Here is a 19,583-nt window from a genome sequence, read left to right as displayed (position 1 = left end):
AAATCTCCATTCTGGGGTTCAGCAGCAGAATTACAAAAGCTCCTCTGGAGCCTCGCAGGTGAAGCAGCAGAGCTGAGCTCAGCTTTGCCCCGGTGTTTAGGCTGGGTTTATTTTAATGCAGAGGCTGCAGCACCGTTCTGGGCTGGCTGCAGAGCTCTTGCTGATGCCTTGGCAAGGCTGAGCTAGAACAGAAACTGGACAGAGTTAAAGAATAAAATAGGGATTTATTGAAAGGATCTCCTCAAGGGATCCACCTTGGGCAGCACAAGAGCCCAGCCAGGGCTGCACCCAAGATGAACCAAAATGGTCACAAAATGAACCCAAGACAAACATAAATGCTCACAAAATGAACCCAAAATGGTCACAGAATGAACCCAGGATGAACCAAAATGGTCACAAAATGAACCCAAAATGAGCCCCAAATGAACCCAAAATGGCACAAAATGAACCCAAAATGGTCACAAAACAAACCCAAGATGAACCAAAATGGTCACAAAATGAACCCAAGATGAACGAAAATGGTCACAAAATGAAACCAAAATAGTCACAAAACGAACCCAGGATGAACCAAAATGGTCACAAAATGAACCCAAGATGAACGAAAATGGTCACAAAATGAACCCAAAATGGTCACAAAATGAGCCCAAGATGAACCCAAAATGGCACAAAATGAACCCAAAATGGTCACAAAACAAACCCAAGATGAACCAAAATGGTCACAAAACGAATCCAAGATGAACCAAAATGGCACAAAGTGAACCCAAGGTGAACAAAAATGGTCACGAAAATGAACCCAAAATGAGCCCAAAATGAACCCAAAATGGCACAAAATGAACCCAAAATGGTCCCAAAATGAACCCAAGATGAGCCAAAATGGCACAAAATGAACCCAAAATGGTCACAAAATGCACGACCAGTCATGGGGTCTCTCACTTTTATAAATTCTGCTCCATTTGCATTTTGCAGTTCATTGTCCCATTCCAGCTTTAGCCCATGCAGTCCCATCCTTGTTTTTCTCTCTCCAGCCCACGGTGTTTGTGCTCCTGGGCTGAGATTTGGATCATTTGTCCTTGGTCCCAGCTGGAGCAGGAATTGTTTTGTGTCCCTGCTCTGTGCAGAGCTCACCATGCCCTGATGTGAAGCCCAGACCCACACACTAAAGCAGCCCAGAATGTGAAACATAGAAAAGCTAAACCTGAGATATCAGCCCAGAATGGGAAAAATAGAAAAGCTAAACCTGAGATATCAGCACAGAATCTGAAAACCAGAAAATCTAAACCTGAGGCATGGGTGGCAAAGTTTTGGGGCTGGTGCCAGCACAGAGCTTGGTGCAATTCCATGGACGCTGAGGCTGGAGGAGCTGGGGAAGCTTTTCAGGGCTGTTATCCCGAGGTGTGTCCGTGTCCATCTCTTTGCTGGGAGCCGGTGGCTGCTGTCCCAGCCTCCGAGGGAGCAGAGCTGTGCTGTGACTCAGCTTTGCAAGGACACTGCTCGGAGCCGTGCTAATCCTGGCTGCTCCGGGGGTTTGTTTGCCCGCTGTCCTTACTTCCCATCCCTAAAATAAAGCCCAGACCCACACACTAAAGCAGAACAGAACCTGAAAAATAGAAAATCTAAACCTGAGGTATCATTGCAGGCAGGGCAGGGCTCAGCAGGGCTCTGGGAGGAGCCGAGCCCCGAACTCCCTGCGGGGCGGGTTTATCTCTCGAGCTTGTCTAACACCGCGAGCACGATGCTAATCTGGCCATTGATCCCCCCTAACAGTGCCGCTATTATGGCGCTTAATCCTCCGGCAGAATTCCCAGCCTCGCAGAGAGCAGGGACGGCCAGGTGGCAGCGGGGCATCTCCCTGGGATGGACTTTTGGGGAGCACACAAACCCCATGGTGGGTGTGGGACCTCGCTGTGGAAAGGACCTTGAGACACTGGAGTGTGTCCAGAGGAGGCAACGGGGCTGGAGAGGGGCTGGGAACACAAACCCTGAGAGGAGCGACTGAGGGAGCTGGGGGTGCTCAGCCTGGAGAAAAGGAGACTCAGGGGTGGCTTTATCACTCTCTAGAAGTTTCTGAAACGTGGCTGTGGTCAGGTGGGGTTGGCCTCTTTCTCCAGGAGCTGACAGAACCAGAGGACACAGTCTCAGGGAAATATAGGTTGGATATCAAGAAAAGTTTTTCACAGAAAGGGTGATAAAGTTCTGGAATGTTCTGCCCAGGGAGGTGCTGGAGTCCCCATCCCTGGGTGTGTTCAACAAAGCCTGGTTGTGGCACTGGGTGCCAGGGTTGAGTTGAGGTGTTGGGGCTGGGTTGGACTCCATGATCTTGAAGGTCTCTTCCAACCTGGTCATTCTGAGAATCCCTGTCCACCCCCACAGGCTGCTGGGAGCAGCATCCACCCAAAATCCTGGGGGGCCGGGGATGGGGGTTTGGGGTCAGCAGGGAGAGGGAAGTGAGGAGGGCGGTGGGTGAAGGACCTGCCATGGTCCAGGAGCAGCTCGAGCCTGGGCTGGGCTTTGGCCAGAGGGTGCTGCCAGAAAGTGTGACAGGCAGAGCTCAGGAGTGACCCACAGGGTGTTCTCTGTCCCCCAGGTGTGACAGGCACTGCTCAGGTGTCACCCAAGGGGCCTTTCTTGTCCTCCAGATGTGCCAGGCATTGCTCAGGTCACCTGTGGGATGTTCTCTGTCCCCCCAGGTGTGACAGGCAGAGCTCAGGTGTCACCCACAGGGTGTTCTCTGTCCCCCCAGGTGTGGATTTTCCTGTATCCCCAGGTGTGCCAGGCATTGCTCAGGTGTCACCTGTGGGATGTTCTCTGTCCCCCCATGTGTAACAGGCATTGCTCGGGTGTCACCCACAGGATGTTCTCTGTCCCCCAGGTGTGCCTGGCATTGCTCAAATGTCACCTGTGGGATGTTTCCTGTCCCCTACGTGTGACAGATGCTGTTCAGGTGTCACCCACAGTGTGTTCTCTGTGTTCTCTGTCCCCCAGGTGTGACATACATTGCTCAGGTGTGACACACATTGCTCAGGTGTGACAGGTACTGCTCAGGTGTCACCCAGGGGGTGTTCTCTGTCCCTCAGGTGTGAAACACATTGCTCAGGTGTCACCCAGGGGGTGTTCTCTATGTTCTCTGTCCCCCCAGGTGTGTCACACATTGCTCAGGTGTCACCTGTGGGATGTTCTCTGTCCCCCCAGGTGTGACAGACGCTGTTCAGGTGTCACCCACAGTGTGTTCTCTGTGTTCTCTGTCCCCCAGGTGTGACATACATTGCTCAGGTGTGACACACATTGCTCAGGTGTGACAGGTACTGCTCAGGTGTCACCCACGGGGTGTTCTCTGTCCCCCCAGGTGTGACATACATTGCTCAGGTGTCACCCAGGGGGTGTTCTCTGTCCCCCAGGTGTGACACACATTGCTCAGGTGTCACCCACGGGGTTTTCTCTGTCCCCCCAGGTATGACACACATTGCTCAGGTGTGACATACATTGCTCAGGTGTCACCTATGGGGTGTTCTCTGTCCCCCCAGGTGTGACACACATTGCTCAGGTGTGACACACATTGCTCAGGTGTCACCCAAGGGTGTTCTCTGTCCCCCCAGGTGTGGTTCAGCAACCGGCGGGCGCGCTGGCGCAAGCAGGCAGGAGCCAACCAGCTGGCAGCCTTCAACCACCTGCTGCCGGGGGGCTTCCCGCCCACGGGGATGCCGGCGCTGCCCCCGTACCAGCTGCCCGACTCCTCCTACCCCAGCACCACCATCTCCCAAGGTGAGCCCCGTTCCCCTTCCCACCTCCCCTCTGCTGAGGGCTTTGGGGTCCCTTCCAAACCACCCCCGATTCTCTCCTTGGGCCGTTCTGGGCTGGGGCATCCTGGGTCAGCTGGGAGCCTCCTGTGGGTTTTGTTTAGTTGGGGAAATTGGGGTTTTTCCTCAAGTCCATGGAAATTCTTCCATTTTCTCCTCTATCCCACATCCCTCCTGCTGTGTCCCCCTGTGCCATTGCTGGAGTTCTGGACATGGAGCACATCCCAGTAAATTGGGGTTGTGTGGGTGATTGCTCACTGTGGGCAAATCTCCATTCCAGGGTTCAGCAGTGGGAATATTCCAGTGGCAGGAACATTGTTCATTCCAACTGCCTTATAAACTGGGGATTTACCCAATGGGGTGGAATTTACCTCATTCTGTGTAAATCTCCATTCTGGGGTTCAGCAGCAGGAATATTCCAGTGGAAGGAATATTGTTAATTAGTTACCTTGTAAATTGGGCATTTACACAATTTACCCAATTGGGCATTACCCATTTACCCAAACAAACCCAAATTTACCCAATTTACTATTTACTTAAATTATGTGGGATTTACCTCATTCTGGGTAAATCTCTGTTATGGGGTTCAACAGCGGGAATATTCCAGTGGAAGGAATATTGTTAATTAGTTAGTTACCTTGTAAATTGGGCGTTTACCCAATATTTTATTTATTATTTGCCCAAATTGCATGGGATTTACCTCATTGTGGGTAAATCTCTATTATGGGGTTCAGCAGCAGGAATGTTCCAGTGGAAGGAATATTGTTAATTAATGAGTTACCTTGTAAATTGGGCATTTATCCAATTTATTATTTATTATTTACTCAAATTGTATGGGATTTACCTCATTGTGGGTAAATCTCTATTCCCTTGTTCAACAGTGGGAATATTCCAGTGGAAGGAACATTGTTAATTCCAGCTGCCTTTGGCCTTTCCCAAGGGATTCCTGGGCTTTTTTGAGGGAGGAAAACAGAATCAAAACAGAAACTTCACCAAGTGTGGAGCTGCTGGCTCCCAGGATGGCCAAGCTGCCATTCCTGGGTTTCCTGGGGGTCTCCTGGGGGTTTCCTGAGGCTTTCCCAGGGGTCTCCTGGGGGTTTCCTGGGGGTATCTCAGGAGTCTCCCAGGGATTTCCCAGGGGTCTCCTGGGGGTGTTCCGGAGTTTCCCAGGGGTCTCCTGGGGGTTTCCCAAGGGTTTCCTGGGGGTTTCCCAAGGGTCTCCTGGGGGTTTCCTGGGGGTCTCTCAGGGGTCTCCCAGCAGTTTCCTAGGGGTTTTTCGGGGCTTTCCCAGGGGTGTCCCAGGGATCTCCTGGGGGTTTCTCAAGGGTTTCCCGGGGGTATCTCAGGAGTCTCCCAGGGATTTCCCAGGGGTCTCCCAAGGGTTTCCTGGGGCATCTCCTGGGGGTTTCCTGGGGGTCTCCTGGGGGTCTCCCAGCGGTTTCCCGGGCATTTTTCGGGGCTTTCCCGGGGATGTCCCAGGGGTCTCCTGGGGGTTTCTCAAGGGTTTCCCAGGAATCTCCCGCGGGTGTCCCGGGGTTTCCCGGGGGATCCCAGCCCGTTGGTGTCCCTGTGTCCCCACAGACGGCGGCAGCACCGTGCACCGGCCGCAGCCGCTGCCGCCCTCCACCATGCACCAGGGCGGCCTGGCCGCTGCTGCCGCTGACTCCGGCTCTGCCTACGGTGCCCGGCACAGCTTCTCCAGCTACTCCGAGAGCTTCATGAATGCCGCAGCCCCCGCCAACCACATGAACCCCGTCAGCAACGGCCTCTCCCCGCAGGTAGGTGCCCCTTTCCAGCCTTCTCCGTGTTCCGCGAGCGCGGGCAGCTCCGAGCCGGCACCGCGGTTGTTGGGGTTGGGTCGGTGTTGGTGTGGCTGTTGTTGTGGTGGTGGTTGTTGTTGTTGTGGTCAGGAATTCCTGCGGGGAGAGCAATTAGTTGGTTTGTTAATGAGCAGCAGCTCTGTCGTGAGCCCAGCGCTGGTTGTTCCCACAGCCAGGTTGGGGTGAGGGGATCCCTGTGATGGTGTTCGCAGGGGTCTCATGCGGAAGGAAGAGACCAGGATCTGACTCCATGTTTCAGAAGGCTTGATTTATTATTTTATGATATATATTACATTAAAACTATACTAAAATAATAGAAGAAAGGATTTCATCAGAAGGCTGGCTAAGCTAAGAATAGAATCAGAAAGAATGATAACAAAAGCTCTATCTTGGACTCTCTCTCCGACCCAGCTGGCTGTGATTGGCCATTAATTAGAAACAACCACATGAGCCCAATCCCAGATGCACCTGTTGCATTCCACAGCAGCAGATAACCATTGGTTACATTTTGTTCCTGAGGCTTCTCAGCTTCTCAAGAGGAAAAATCCTAAGAAAAGGATTTTTCATAAAAAGATGTTTGTGACAGATCCCCAACACCTGGAGCGCCCCCAAAACCACCCCAGAGCAGAGGGGGCCCTGTGGTGCTGGGGGTGACCCCAAGGACAGCACACCTGAGGGTGGACTCCACAGCTCATCCTGGCTGGCTGATTTAGGCACAACCTGGAGCTCCTCCAGGTCTGGCTGGAAACGGAGCTGAGCTCAGAGATGGAGATTTGGGGTTTGATTTGGGGAAATTCATGCAGACAATCCTGCACGAGGCATAGGCGAGCTGTGGAGGGGGGAAGGAGTCTCCAAGCTCACCTTTGTTATCAAGTGGAACTGAAAACGAGCAGCCAGGACTTGTCCTTATCCTGAGGGACACCAAATCCCGTTTTTTCCACTCTTGGTCGCTCGTGGGATGTGGAGTTGTGTGGAGAGCAGCAGTTGTTTCAGAGGGATCAGTTTATTTAGGACGGGAAACCAAAATAATTTGGGATGAGGAGGAGAAACGAGGTGGGCACCTGGAATGGAAAAGCTGCAGAGGTTTGGAGTCCAACAAACAGGGACACCAGGGGCTGTGGAGGTAAAGGTGCAGCAGCCTGGGTGTGAAAACAACACGGAGTGTCAGTGAAAGAGGGGAATCTGCACTTCTCTGGAATGGTTCAAACCCCCACTTTTGGCTTTGAGTGGGAAAACCGTGATTGGCACAGGGCAGAATGGGAAAATATTGAAATGTGACTGGCACAGCATTGGATGGGAAAATATTGAAATGTGACTGGTATGGGGCTGGATGGGAAAATACTGAAATGTGACTGGCACAAGGCAGAATGGGAAAATATTGAAATGTGACTGGCACGGGGCTGGATGGGAAAATATGAAAATATTGACTGGCATGGGGCTAGATGGGAAAATATTGAGGTATTGAATGGCACGGGGCTGGATGGGAAAATATTGAAATGTGACTGGCACAAGGCAGAATGGGAAAATACTGAAATGTGACTGGCACAAGGCAGAATGGGAAAATATTGAAATGTGACTGGCACGGGGCTGGATGGGAAAATATGAAAATATTGACTGGGACAGGGATGGATGGGAAAATACTGAACTGTGACTGGCACAGGGCTGGATATTGCTCCAAACAGGGACATTTGTGGGGGAATAGGCTGATATCCCTCTGACAAGGGATTTCTGAGAGCACTGTGCTCAGGCTCAGAGGATACAGGCTGGGATTGAAAGGCAGGCCTGGGTTAGCTGGGCCAGGGCCCAGGATTAACTCAGATGATCCCAAGTGCAATTTATCCCCACGGAATAAGGCGGGGATGAGATGCCTGGGATGAGCCCCAGGCGCAGAGAAGGCCATCCTGCAATTTCCATTTCCCTTCATCCTCTCCTGCCCAGTCCTGCAGAATCAGGGGCTCGTTGAAAGGACCAGACCGTGGCTTTTCCTCTGCTTATCCCAATCCCAAATTCCCCTGCCCCCAGGCTCAGGCTGGGGACAGATATCCCTGAGCCCATAAGCCCTTTGTACGGGAAAGAGAGGATCCTTTATCTGGCAGGCCTGAAGAAAAGAGAGCTTTGCACCCCCAGGAAGAGGAGATTCCCATTTTCCCAGAGCTTTTAATCATGTGAGGGCCAAGATATCGGTGTGGAAATTCGTCTGTTCCCTTTGTGTGCTGAGAGCCTAACCCAGGTTATTTCCCGACTGCTTTACATTCCCTGATCAAAAAATTCCTGCCTTTCCAAGCCCTCTGCTGTTCCTAGTGGAAGGAGATGAGAAATGCTCCCAGCAGGATGAAGAACTCCTGGATTTGTCCTTTATTAGGGAAGTTTTGGGGGGGGGGTCTCTTTATGGGGTGCTCTGTGGGATTTATGAGTTGAGCTGAGCACAATCCGGCTCTGCCGGGGCATTCCAGGGAAATCCCAGGAAAATTCCACCCTCCCAGCTGCCCGAGGGTCCTCTCTGCAGGGGGAAGGATCAGCCAGAGGGAAAGAGGGGGTTCAGGAGGGGGGAAGAAAGAGGGGGTTCAGGAGAGGGGAAGAAAGACGGAACTCAGGAGAGGAAAAAGAGGGGGTTCAGGAGAGGGGAAAGAGGGGATTCAGGAGGGGAAAAAGAGGGAGCTCAGGAGATGGAAAAGAAGAGGTTCAGGAGGGGGGAAAGAATTTGGGAGTTCAGAAAGGGGAAAGAGGGAGCTCAGGAGATGGAAGAGAGGCGGTTCTGGAGGGGGGAAAGAAAGAGGGGGTTCAGGAGGGAGGAAAAAAGGAGCCCGGGAGGAGGAAAGAGGGGATTCAGGAGGTTGGAAAGAGGGGGCTCAGGAGGGGAAAAAGAAGGGGTTCAGGAGAGGGAAAAGAGGGGATTCAGGATGGGGGAAAGAGGGAACTCAGGGGGAAAAAGAGGGAGTTCAGGATGTTGGAAAGAGGGGGTTCAGTAGGGGGAATAAAGGGGGCTCAGAAGATGGGAAAGGGAGCTCAGGAGGGGAAAAAGAGGGGGTCCAGGAGTTTGGAAAGAGGGAGTTCAGGAGGAGGAAAAGAGGGGGCTCAGGATGGGGGAAAGAGGGCGTTCAGGGGTGGGAAAGAGGGGGCTCAGAAGAGGATGAAGAGGGAGTTCAGAAGGTTGGAAACCCCACACTGGGAGCTGAGGGTGATGGTGATTTGTCTCTGGCCGGGTTTCTCATTTCCCCCATGGCAGCAGCAGCAGCAGCAGGAGGAGATTTCTTGGCACTTCAGACAAGGAGAGGGGCCCAGGAGCTCCCAGCTTTTGCTCCCTATCCAGTTACCCCAGGATTGGGTGTCCTGGCTGGAATCCACGGGCTGTGCTGGCAGCTGGAGTCTGGGAGGAGAAGCACGGTGTTCCTGTTCCCAAAGAGAAAATGGGGATTTGGGTGTTCCTGTTCCCAAAGAGAAAATGGGGATTTGGGTGTTCCCGTTCCCAAAGAGAAAATGGGGATTTGGGATGGCCACTGCAGTGTTTCCATTCCAAAAGAGAAAATGGGGATTTGGGCATTCCTGTTCCCAAACAGAAAATGAGGATTGGAGTGGCCACCACGATGTTCCCAATCCCAACAGAAAATGGGGATTTGGGGTGGCCACTGTGACATTCCCATTCCCAAACAGGAAATGAGGATGTTTTGTGTAGCCACTGTGGCGTTCCTGTTCCCAAAAGAGAAAAGGGGGATTTGGAGTGGTCACCGTGGTGTTCCCACCCTCAAACAGGATTTTGGAATGGTCACTGTGGCATTCCCATTCCCAAACAGAAAATGAGGATTTGGGGTGGCCACTGTGACATTCCCATTCCCAAATGGGGATTTGGGATGGTCACTGTGACATTCCCATTCCCAAATGGGGATTTGGGATGGTCACTGTGGCATTCCCATTCCCATTCCTATTCCCGTTCCCATTCCCATTCCCATTCCTATTCCCATTCCCATCCCCATTCCCATTCCCAAACAGGGATTTGGGATGGTCACTGTGGCATTCCCATTCCCATTCCCAAACAGAAAATGGGCATTTGGGGTGGCCACTGTGACATTCCCATTCCCAAACAGGAATTTGGGATGGCCACTGTGACATTCCCATTCCCATTTCCAAACAGGGATTTGGGATGGTCACTGTGGCATTCCCATTCCCAAACAGGGATTTGGGATGGTCACTGTGGCATTCCCATTCCCATTCCCAAACAGAAAATGGGGATTTGGGATGGTCACTGTGGCATTCCCATTCCCATTCCCAAACAGAAAATGGGGATTTGGGATGGTCACTGTGGCATTCCCATTCCCATTCCCATTTCCAAACAGAAAATGGGGATTTGGGATGGTCACTGTGACATTCCCATTCCCATTCCCATTCCCAAACAGGGATTTGGGGTGCCCACCGCGGGTCCATCCCCGGCCGTGCTCCCTCTCCGGGGCCGATCCTGCGTGAGCTCTGCCCAACCCTCACACGGGATTTGTTTAGTCCCGGTTTTTCAGCCGCACAAAGCCCAGCTCAGCCGCTGGATCCTCCCGGCTTTCCCAGGCTGCTCCGCCTCCATCCCAGAGCTCAGCTGGAAATTTTGGCTCCCATGACTTCATCCCGGGTGAAATGTCACAAAAACCCCAATGGATTCTGTGACACTTCACCTGAAAACACCAGCTTGGCTGGGCTGGGCTGGTGAGGGGTTAAGCCCAGCTGGAAATTAAGCCTGACCCAGCTCCTTGTCCAGGCCTTGTTTCTCACTTCCAGCCCGGAATGGAAAGAGAAGCAAAGTAAAACTTTGTGTGTTGAGATAAGAAGAGTTCAATAATTGAGAATGAGCTAAATACAGTGATGATAATAATAATAATGATAATAATAATAGGCCAGGGTGCTCCAAACCCCATCCAGCCTGGCCTTAAACTCGGTTTTAAGTCCAGTTCTGTCTCAGTCAGGATCTGCCAGCCCTTCAGGAGCTGTGTGTGCTGCACTGGGTGCTGAGGGCAGAGACTGGGGAATTAAGCTGAGTATCAGAGGACCAAAATGGGGCCACTTTGGCTGATGCTGGGAGAGCCCCTCAAACAGAAAAGAAATCAGATTTTTTTTCTGTATTTTCTTCTGCTTTTCACCACCAGCCTCCTCTGCCACATCTCTTCTGCCTTTTCAAGTGTCTCTGTGGGTTTTTGGAGGGTTTGTTGCAGAGTTTGTTGGAGGGTTTGTTTTGGGGATTTGTTTTTGAGGGCTTTGTTTTAGAGGGCTTGTTTTGGAGGGTTTGTTGCAGGGTTTGTTTTGGGGGATTTGTTTTGGAGGGTTTGCTTGGGGGGGGGGTTGTTTTTCAAGGTTTGTTTTGGGGGGTTTGTTTTTGAGGGTTTGTTTTAGGGAGTTGGTTTTGGAGGGTTTGTTGCAGGGTTTCTTTGGATGATTTGTTTTGGAGATTTGTTTTGGATGATTTGTTTTGGAGGGTTTGTTTTAGATGGTTTGTTTTAGAGGGTTTGCTTTGGAGGGTTTTGGAGGGTTTGTTGCACTGTTTCACCTCTACAATTCCTGCTGCTCTTTGAGCTCCGGACCCGGCCCTAAATCCGTGTGCCCATTCCCTGCAGCACCTCGGGGTCTCCAAGGGCTTTCCCAGAGCCAAAACCGCTCAGCTTGGAGCAGGTGGGGCTGGAGAACGGCTCAGAACGGGGTTAAAAGGCAGGAATTGCAGACCTTGTCCTTCCTGAGAGCCCAGGATCTCCCAACAGCCCTGCGGGATCTGCGGGGATTGAGACAATTGGGACAATTCCAGAGGCACAAAGAGCCAAGAGAAACTTGGTCACCTCCCCCGAGCTGCGGCTTTCATTTCCTCAGGGCTTGCAGTGCCTTTGGGTTTGTGCTCCCTGAATTCATTCCCAGCGTCTTGGAATTCCCAATCCCAGGTTTGGACCTTCCTGGCTCTGGGAATTCCTTCCCTGATTTCCAGGGATCCTCCTGGCTCTGGGAATTCCTTCCCTGATTTCCAGGGATCCTTCTGGCTCTGGGAATTCGGGAATTCTTTCCCTGATTTCCAGGGATCCTCCTGGCTCTGGGAATTCTTTCCCTCAGTTCCATGGATCCTCTGGGAATTTCTTCCCTCAGTTTCATGGATCCTCCTGGCTCTGGGAATTCCTTCCCTGATTTCCAAGGATCCTCCTGGCTCTGGGAATTTGGGAATTCTTTCCCTGATTTCCAAGGATCCTCCTGGCTCTGGGAATTCTTTCCCTCAGTTCCAGAGATCCCTCCTGGCTCTGGGAATTCCTTCCCTGATTTCCATGGATCCCTCCAGGCTCTGGGAATTCTTTCCCTGATTTCCAGGGATCCTCCTGGCTCTGAAGAGGCCGCTCTGTCTCCCTTCTCTCAGTGCCACCAATCCCTTTCTCCGTCTGGTGCCTTTTTTTCCTTTTTTTTTCCTTTTTTTTTATTTTGTCGGAGACACTGTGCCTGTAATAAGCATTCAAAATGAGTCTTGCTGGGCCAGGAGAAAGGGGAGGGGAAGAAAGAAGGGGAGGAGAGGATGAGATTTGGGGGGGTGGGGGGGGGGGATTTGGGGAAGGGGGAAAAGGAGGAGGGGTTTTAAATAGCAAAGAATTAGAAAAAAAAAAATCTGATGCAAATCACTGGTAGAGAGAAAATTATGTGCAATTACCCGAGCGATACTGGGCAGCCGTGCCCACCCCAACCAACAAGATCTCATTAACAAGCAGAAAATAAGATTGAAATGGTGTGTAAAAGAGCTGAAAAATGAATTTGAATGCTGCATTTGTCCACAATTACCCCCTCGTTCACACATATTTTATTGCAATTTTTTTATTATTCTTAATCTTTCCATCCCTCAAAGCAGATTGGGAACATCCTGGCATTACAGTTGCTGAGGGAGGAAGCATTAAGGATTCCCCGTTTCCCTGAAAGGAGACCCTTCTCTCGCTCGAATTTTCCAGGCTGGGTTTTGGCCGGCTCAGGATTCATTTCCCGGCTTAGCCGGGTGTAGGGCCGTGTTCTCCTCATCCCTTAACGCCCCCACACCGGGGCCTTCCCTTCCCCTCTCTCCTTCTCCCTCCAGGCTTTGCCACCTCCGCATCCCCGGCATTCCTGTTCCTCCAGAGGATCCTGGAGCATCCCCACATCCACCCTTCCTTCCTTCCTTCCTTCCTTCCTTCCTTCCTTCCTTCCTTCCTTCCTTCCTTCCTTCCTTCCTTCCTTCCTTCCTTCCTTCCTTCCTTCCTTCCTTCCTTCCTTCCTTCCTTCCTTCCTTCCTTCCTTCCTTCCTTCCTTCCTTCCTTCCTTCCTTCCTTCCTTCCTTCCTTCCTTCCTTCCTTCCTTCCTTCCTTCCTTCCTTCCTTCCTTCCTTCCTTCCCTCCCTCCCTCCCTCCCTCCCTCCCTCCCTCCCTATCATCTCCCTCCCTCCATCCATCCCCCTTTTCCTTCCCCCTTTTCCTTCCCCCTTTTCCTTTCCTTCCTTCTGCTGCTTTTGCTCCTCCTGTGAGGAGGGAAAGGGATGTTTGGAAATTCAGCTTAGTTAGGTTTTTTTGGGGTTTCTTAGCCCAAAAGAAGCTTTTTTTTTTCAGTAAGGAATTACCCCAAAGGAAGGTTTGGAACACATGGGGGTGATCCCCTGGCCCACTCAGCAGGAGGAGGGCAAAGAGTGGTGTCACCTCAGAGAGAATGACCCAAAATCGTCACAGAATTCTGGGCTGGTTGGGGCTGGAGGGGCCTTAGAGCTGATCCAGGGCCCCCTGGCAGGGCAGGGACACCTCCCACTGTCCCAGGGAGCTCCAAACCCTCCCTCCCTCCCTGCTAATTCCGCCTCCTTCCCTCCCCGGGGCTCGGGAACGGGACCCGGCACTCCGGGCTCCTCTGGGAAAAGCGGCTCCACCTCGGTTTCGTCTCCCTAAACTTTTAACCTGCACATGCCCTGTTTTCCACTAAAGTTTCTGGCATTTTTGGGGATATATTTCACCGAACAAAGCCCATCTGCTCTTGTCAGTTTGACGCCTCTGCTGCCGGCACCGGGAACGGGGGAGAAGGGAACATTCTTCCCGTGTGAAAACAGATCCGGCCTTCTTTGCCTGATTCCCGGTGACTCCGGCTCCGAGGAGGGTGGGAAGGGGGGAATTCATAGCCCAGGGGCCTCCCTGCTCTCCCTGCCGAGGTTCCCTGGGCTCCCTCGATCGATTGGGGCGCTCCCATCCCGCTGGAAACCCATGGGGAGCAAAAAAGGCAGGATTTTATTCCCATAACCCGAGTTCTGTGCGAGTCCCTGTGTGATTCCCACTCCGGAGGTTGTTCCTTGTGTGTGTTACGGAGAGAGGAAAATGGAAATATTTGGGATTCCCACTCCAGGGGTTTTTGCTGCGTTTGTTACTGAGACAGGAAAATGGAAGGATTTGGGATTCCCATTTCAGAGGTGCTCCCTGCATGTGTTACTGATAGGAAAACACTGGGAACACGGAAGGATTTGGGATTCCCACTTTGGAGGTTGTTCCTGCATGTTTTACTAAGAGGAAAATGTTGGGAACGTGGAAGAATTTGGGATTCCCCCTCCAGTGGTTGTTCCCTCTGTGTGTTACTGAGACAGGAAAATGTTGGGAACACGGAAGGATTTGGGATTCACACTCTCGAGGTTGTTCCCTGAGTGTTTTACTGGGACAGGAAAATGTTGGGAACATGAAAAGGTTTGGGATTCCCAGTCCGAGGTTGTTCCCTGCGTGTGTTACTGAAAGGAAAATGTTGGGAACAGGGTAGGATTTGGGATTCTCTCTCCAGAGGTTTCTCCCTCTGTGTGTTACTGAGAGGAAAACTGAAGGATTTGGGATTCCCATTTCAGAGGTGCTCCCTGCATGTGTTACTGATAGGAAAATATTTGGAACACGGGAGAATTTGGGATTCCCACTCCAGAGGTTTCTCCCTGTGTGTGTTGCTGAGATAGGAAAATGGGAGGATTTGGGATTCCCACTTTGGAGGTTGTTCCTGCGTGTTTTACCGATAAGAAAATGTTGGGAACACGGAAGGATTTGGGAACAAACAGTCGATTCCCGAGGCTGGAATCCCATGGGAATTTGGCGCTGCCTTTGGTGGGCCCAGGATCGGCCCCCAAGGCACTGCAAGCTCAGGGAGCAGCAGGACACAAATTGGGGAGGAAAAAGGAAGAAATAGGAGAAGAAAAGTGGGGGAAAACCTGAGGAGAAGAACAAGAGCGATGGCAGCAGGAAGGAGAAGCGCGGGGAGGTGTGGAAGTGCCTGAAAAGCCCTCAAATGTCGAATTTAAGGGCTGAGACACAGAAATCTGTCCCCAAAATCTTCAGATCTCCGTCCCCAGGCAGAGCCAGGCGGAGCAGGCTGGGTGGAACGGGAATTCCTGAATTCCTGAATTCCTTTACCTCCCTTCCTCCGGCTCCTGGGGAGGGAGCAGGGGCTCGGCCGGGAGGATCCGAGCGCTGATTACTGAGGGAGCTGGGGCCGGGCACGGAGGGAAAATGAGCCATTAGCAATTAACGCCATTAGCAATCAACGCCATTAGCAATCAACGCCGCAGCCGCTGCCCGGCGTCCCCTCCGTGCCGCGATGTCCCCGGGAGCGGGGATGGGGGGAGAGGCAGCCCCGGAGCGGGGGCAGCGAGGCAGAGGGGACGCTTAAAAGCGAGGAACGCAATGAAAGGAAGAAATAATTGGGATTTGGGGGCGGGGGCACGCGGCGCATTCCCGGGGTGCGCGTTCCGGCTCCATCCAGCTGCGCTCCAGCTGTGCTCCAGCTGTGCCCCGCCTGGGGAGAGCGGGAAAAACCCACAGCGGCGCCTCCTGCCGCGGGCAGGGATCCAGCCCCGAGCTGTTTGCCCCTCGCGGGGGTGCTGGGGTGGATCCAGGGCTGAGGAGCCGCGATGGGCAGCGCGGGCGGGCTCGGGGCTCTCCCGTCAGCGTTCAGAACACATAACCACGGGAATGATTCTATGCGGGTGCTTTGATTGAAGAGCTCAGGGGTACAAACCCAAATCTGAGCCCGACATGGGTTCGGGATGAACATGTTTTTATATTCTATATAAAGTTATATAACTTTCATGTTTAATAATTAAACTTATACTGTTCTGTTGTATACATAGATTTAATCCAAACATAGGCTCCTCGGTGTCCCCCTCAAACTTCTAACGCAGTTTCTCATTGTTCTTCTTACCATTAAACAATAATTATATTTAATTACTAGACAATCATCACATCTGACAATTATATCATTTATCATGTACTGCTTACGCAGGTGCAATTTCACATGATCTGGCAAACACAAAGCCCAACATTTTCAGAGTCTATTTTTAACATTTTTCCAGGGCCCCACTAAGTCTAGCTTCTTTCTAATTCCCCGAATTTTATGATTTTAAAACCTTTTCCTATCACTCCTGGCGGGATTCCAGCCAGGGGAGGATGGACAGGGGACCGCGAGTCCCCTCCATGAGCGCAGCTCTGCCGGGGGTGTGGGAGAGGGTCAGGACTCGGCGGGGTTGGGTTTCCCTTTGCTTCCCGTCCGTGTGCGCTAAGGAAAAGAGAAACTCCCGTTCCCTCCCGTCCCAGCTGGAGAGGCTGCAGGACTCTGGGGCTGTGTCCACCCCTGGAGCATCCCGGGGAGCTGCTCGGGCGGATCGGTCTGTGCAGTCCCAAAGCCTCAGGAGAGGTTTATGAGATGAGACAAACCCCAAAGGGATGCTGAGCTGAGCTTTGGTGTGAGGTGGGGGAGAGTTTGGGGGCCGCGTCAGCTTCCCGAGCATCGGGAGTGACCCTCCCAGCACCCCAGGGGGGGAACAGGAGCAGGGAACGGCTCTGCAGGGTGGGCTCGGAGAGTTTGGGGTGCCGGGGAACGGCTCTGCAGGGTGGGCTCGGAGAGTTTGGGGTGCCAGGGAATGGCTCTGCAGGGTGGGCTTGGAGAGTTTGGGGTGCTGGGGAATGGCTCTGTGATGTGGGCTGGGCCAGTTTGGGGTGCTGGGGAATGGCTCTGTGATGTGGGCTGGGCCAGTTTGGGGTGCCAGGGCTGAACAGGAACAGGGAACGGCTCTGCAGGGTGGGCTCGGAGAGTTTGGGGTGCTGGGGAACGGGTTTCGGCTCTGCAGGGTGGGGTTGGAGAGTTTGTGGTGCCAGGGCTGAGCACAGACATTGCTCAGACACTTTGGGGTGCCAGGGAATGGCTCTGTGCTGTGGGCTCGGCCAGTTCGGGGTGCCAGGGAATGGCTCTGCAGGGTGGGCTTGGAAAGTTTGGGGTGCCAGGGCCGGGCAGGAGCAGGGACATTGCTCTGCAGGGTGGGCTCGGCCAGTTTCGGGTGTCAGGGAATGGCTCTGCAGGGTGGGCTTGGCCACTTTGGGGTGCCAGGGCTGAGCAGGGCCATTGCTCAGACAGTTCGGGGTGCCAGGGCTGGGCAGGAGCTGGGAATGGCTCTGCTGTGTGTGTGTTCGGACAGTTTGGGGTGCCAGGGCCGGGCAGGAGCAAGGACATTCATTGGTCAGACACTTTGGGGTGCCAGGGAATGGCTCTATGCTGTGGGCTCGGCCAGTTGGGGGTGCCAGGGAATGGCTCTGCAGGGTGGGCTTGGAAAGTTTGGGGTGCCAGGGCCGGGCAGGGGCAGGGACATTCATTGCTCAGACACTTTGGGGTGCCAGGGAATGGCTCTGTGCTGTGGGCTCGGCCAGTTGGGGGTGCCAGGGCCGGGCAGGAGCCGCGGGTGCCCCAGGAAGTGCAGAGGGAGGAGATGCAGGAGCCGCAGGGGAGGCCCCACGCACTCCGGGGTGCGGGGTCCGTTCCATGCCGGGGTCCCCCCTGCGTGGCGCGGGATGTGCGGGGACATCCCTGGGTGCTGAGGGGGCTCTGCTGCCCAAAGCCGCCGCTGCTTCTCCAGCCGTGCCCGGGATCAGTTTAGGGCGGGGATGGGGATCACAAACCCCGGGAAATGGGGATCACAAACCCCGGGAAATGGGGATCACAAACCCTGGGGATGGGGATCACAAACCCCGGGGGATGGGGATCACAAACCCCGGGAAATGGGCATCACAAACCCCGGGAATGGGGATCACAAACCCTGGGGGATGGGGATCACAAACCCCGGGAAATGGGGATCACAAACCTCGGGAGATGGGGATCACAAACCCCGGGGATGGGGATCACAAACCCCGGGGGATAGGGATCACAAACCCCGAGATATGGGGATCACAAACCCCGGGAAGGGGGATCACAAACCTCGGGAGATGAGGATCACCAATTCCAGGAGATGGGGATCACAAACCCCGGGAAATGGGGATCACAAACCCCGGGAATGGGATCACAAACCCCGGGAAATGGGGATCACAAACCCCGGGAGATGGGAGATCACAAACCCGGGGTTGGGGATCACAAACCCCGGGGATGGGGATCACAAACCTCGGGAGATGGAGATCACAAATCTCAGAGTTGGAGATCACAAACCCCGGGGCTGTGGATCACAAACCCTGGGACATGGGGATCACAAACCCCGGGGGATGGGGATCACAAAACTCGGGAGATGGAGATCACAAACCCCGGGAAATAGGGATCACCAATTCCAGGAGATGGGGATCACAAACCTCGGGGGATGGGAATCACAAATCTCAGAGCTGGAGATCAGAAACCCTGGGGATGGGGATCACAAACCCCGGGAGCTGGGGCTGGGGATCACCAATCCCGGGAGATGAGCTGGAGATCACAAACCCGGGCAGGGCTGGGGATCACAAACCCGGGCGGGGCTGGGGGCGAGCGGATCAAAGGTGCGCGGGGTCCCGGCTCGCCGCTCTCAGCTCCGGGCTGCCCTTAAACCCACGCGGTTTGGAGAGGAGGGGGATCTGATTTCAGGGAATGAGCACATGAAAGGCGATCGTGAGCCCCGCGGGGCTGGGAGCCCGGGCAGGCACATCCAGGGGAATCACGGGGCTGGCGGTGAGGTCGGGGGAAAAGAGGGAATGGAGGGGTTGTTCTGGGACATTACAGGGAATTTGGGAAATTATCCCGGCTGTGGGGTTTTGAGGAAAGAGGGAATGCAGAGATGGAGGGATTGTTTTGAGGAGTCATAAGGAAAATCACAGGAAAATCAATGGTTTTTAGGATTGAGAGGAAAGAGGGAATGCAGAGATGGAGGGGCTGTTTTGGGAAATCCCGGGGAATTTGGGAGAGGGAAGGAGGGAATACAGAGATGGAGGGGCTGTTTTGGGAAATCCCGGGGAATTTGGGAGAGGGAAGGAGGGAATGCAGAGATGGAAGGGCTGTTTTGGGAAATCACAAGGAGCGGTTCACGGGATTGAGGGGAAAGGCCAAACCGATTAGTGTGGGGAGGGAATTCAGGGCCCAGGCCAGCGCTGAGGTGACACCGCGCTGTCCCCGCAGCTCTCCCCGCGCTCCTGCCCCGCTGGGACAGCCCTGGGGCGCTGCCTGGCCCTGCGGAGCCACCCCCGCCCCTCCAGCTGACCCTCGGAGGGACACGGGGGGGACACTGCCCATGGGGACACAGGGGGGACACTCCCGGCGGGGACACAGAGAGGGGACAGTCGTGATGGGGACACAGAGAGGGGACACTGCCCGTGGGGACACAAAAGGGGGATACTCTTGATGGGGACATAGCAAGGGGACGCTGCCTATGGGGACACAGAGGGGGCACACTCCTGATGGGGGACACAGGGAGGGGATGCTGCCTATGGGGACACAGAGGGGACACACTCCCGATGGGGGACACAGGGAGGGGACGCTCGCAATGAGGACACAGAGAAGGGACACTCGCAATGGGGGACACAGGGAGGGGATGCTGCCTATGGGGACACAGAGGGGACGCTCCCGATGGGGACACAGAGAGGGGACACTCCCCATGGAGACACAGCGAGGGGACACTCCCGATGGGGACACAGAGGGGGGATGCTCCCATTGAGAGTGTCCCTTTTCTGTGTCCCCCATGTGGACACAGAAAAGGGACACTCGCAATGGGGACACAAGGGGG

General features: G+C 53.9%; 1 protein-coding gene across 3 annotated transcripts in view; it reads left to right on the top strand.

Moving 5' to 3' along the window:
• Nucleotides 1–19,583, top strand: part of PAX7 (paired box 7) — a 143,329-nt gene that overhangs the window by 82,702 nt on the left and 41,044 nt on the right. For all 3 annotated transcript variants that reach the window (XM_071449072.1, XM_071449070.1, XM_071449071.1), the window contains exons 6-7: nt 3,594–3,759; nt 5,376–5,572. In XM_071449072.1, the coding sequence (XP_071305173.1) occupies nt 3,594–3,759; nt 5,376–5,572 (363 nt within the window). The remainder of the gene's footprint in view (nt 1–3,593; nt 3,760–5,375; nt 5,573–19,583) is intronic.

This window comes from Agelaius tricolor, unplaced genomic scaffold, assembly GCF_023055355.1.
Source record: "Agelaius tricolor isolate 1412-34295 unplaced genomic scaffold, bAgeTri1.0.p SCAF_28, whole genome shotgun sequence".
Classification (NCBI taxonomy): domain Eukaryota; kingdom Metazoa; phylum Chordata; class Aves; order Passeriformes; family Icteridae; genus Agelaius; species Agelaius tricolor.
The sequence above is the reverse complement of the archived record's forward strand: the minus strand, read 5'-3'. Positions and strand labels throughout refer to the sequence as shown.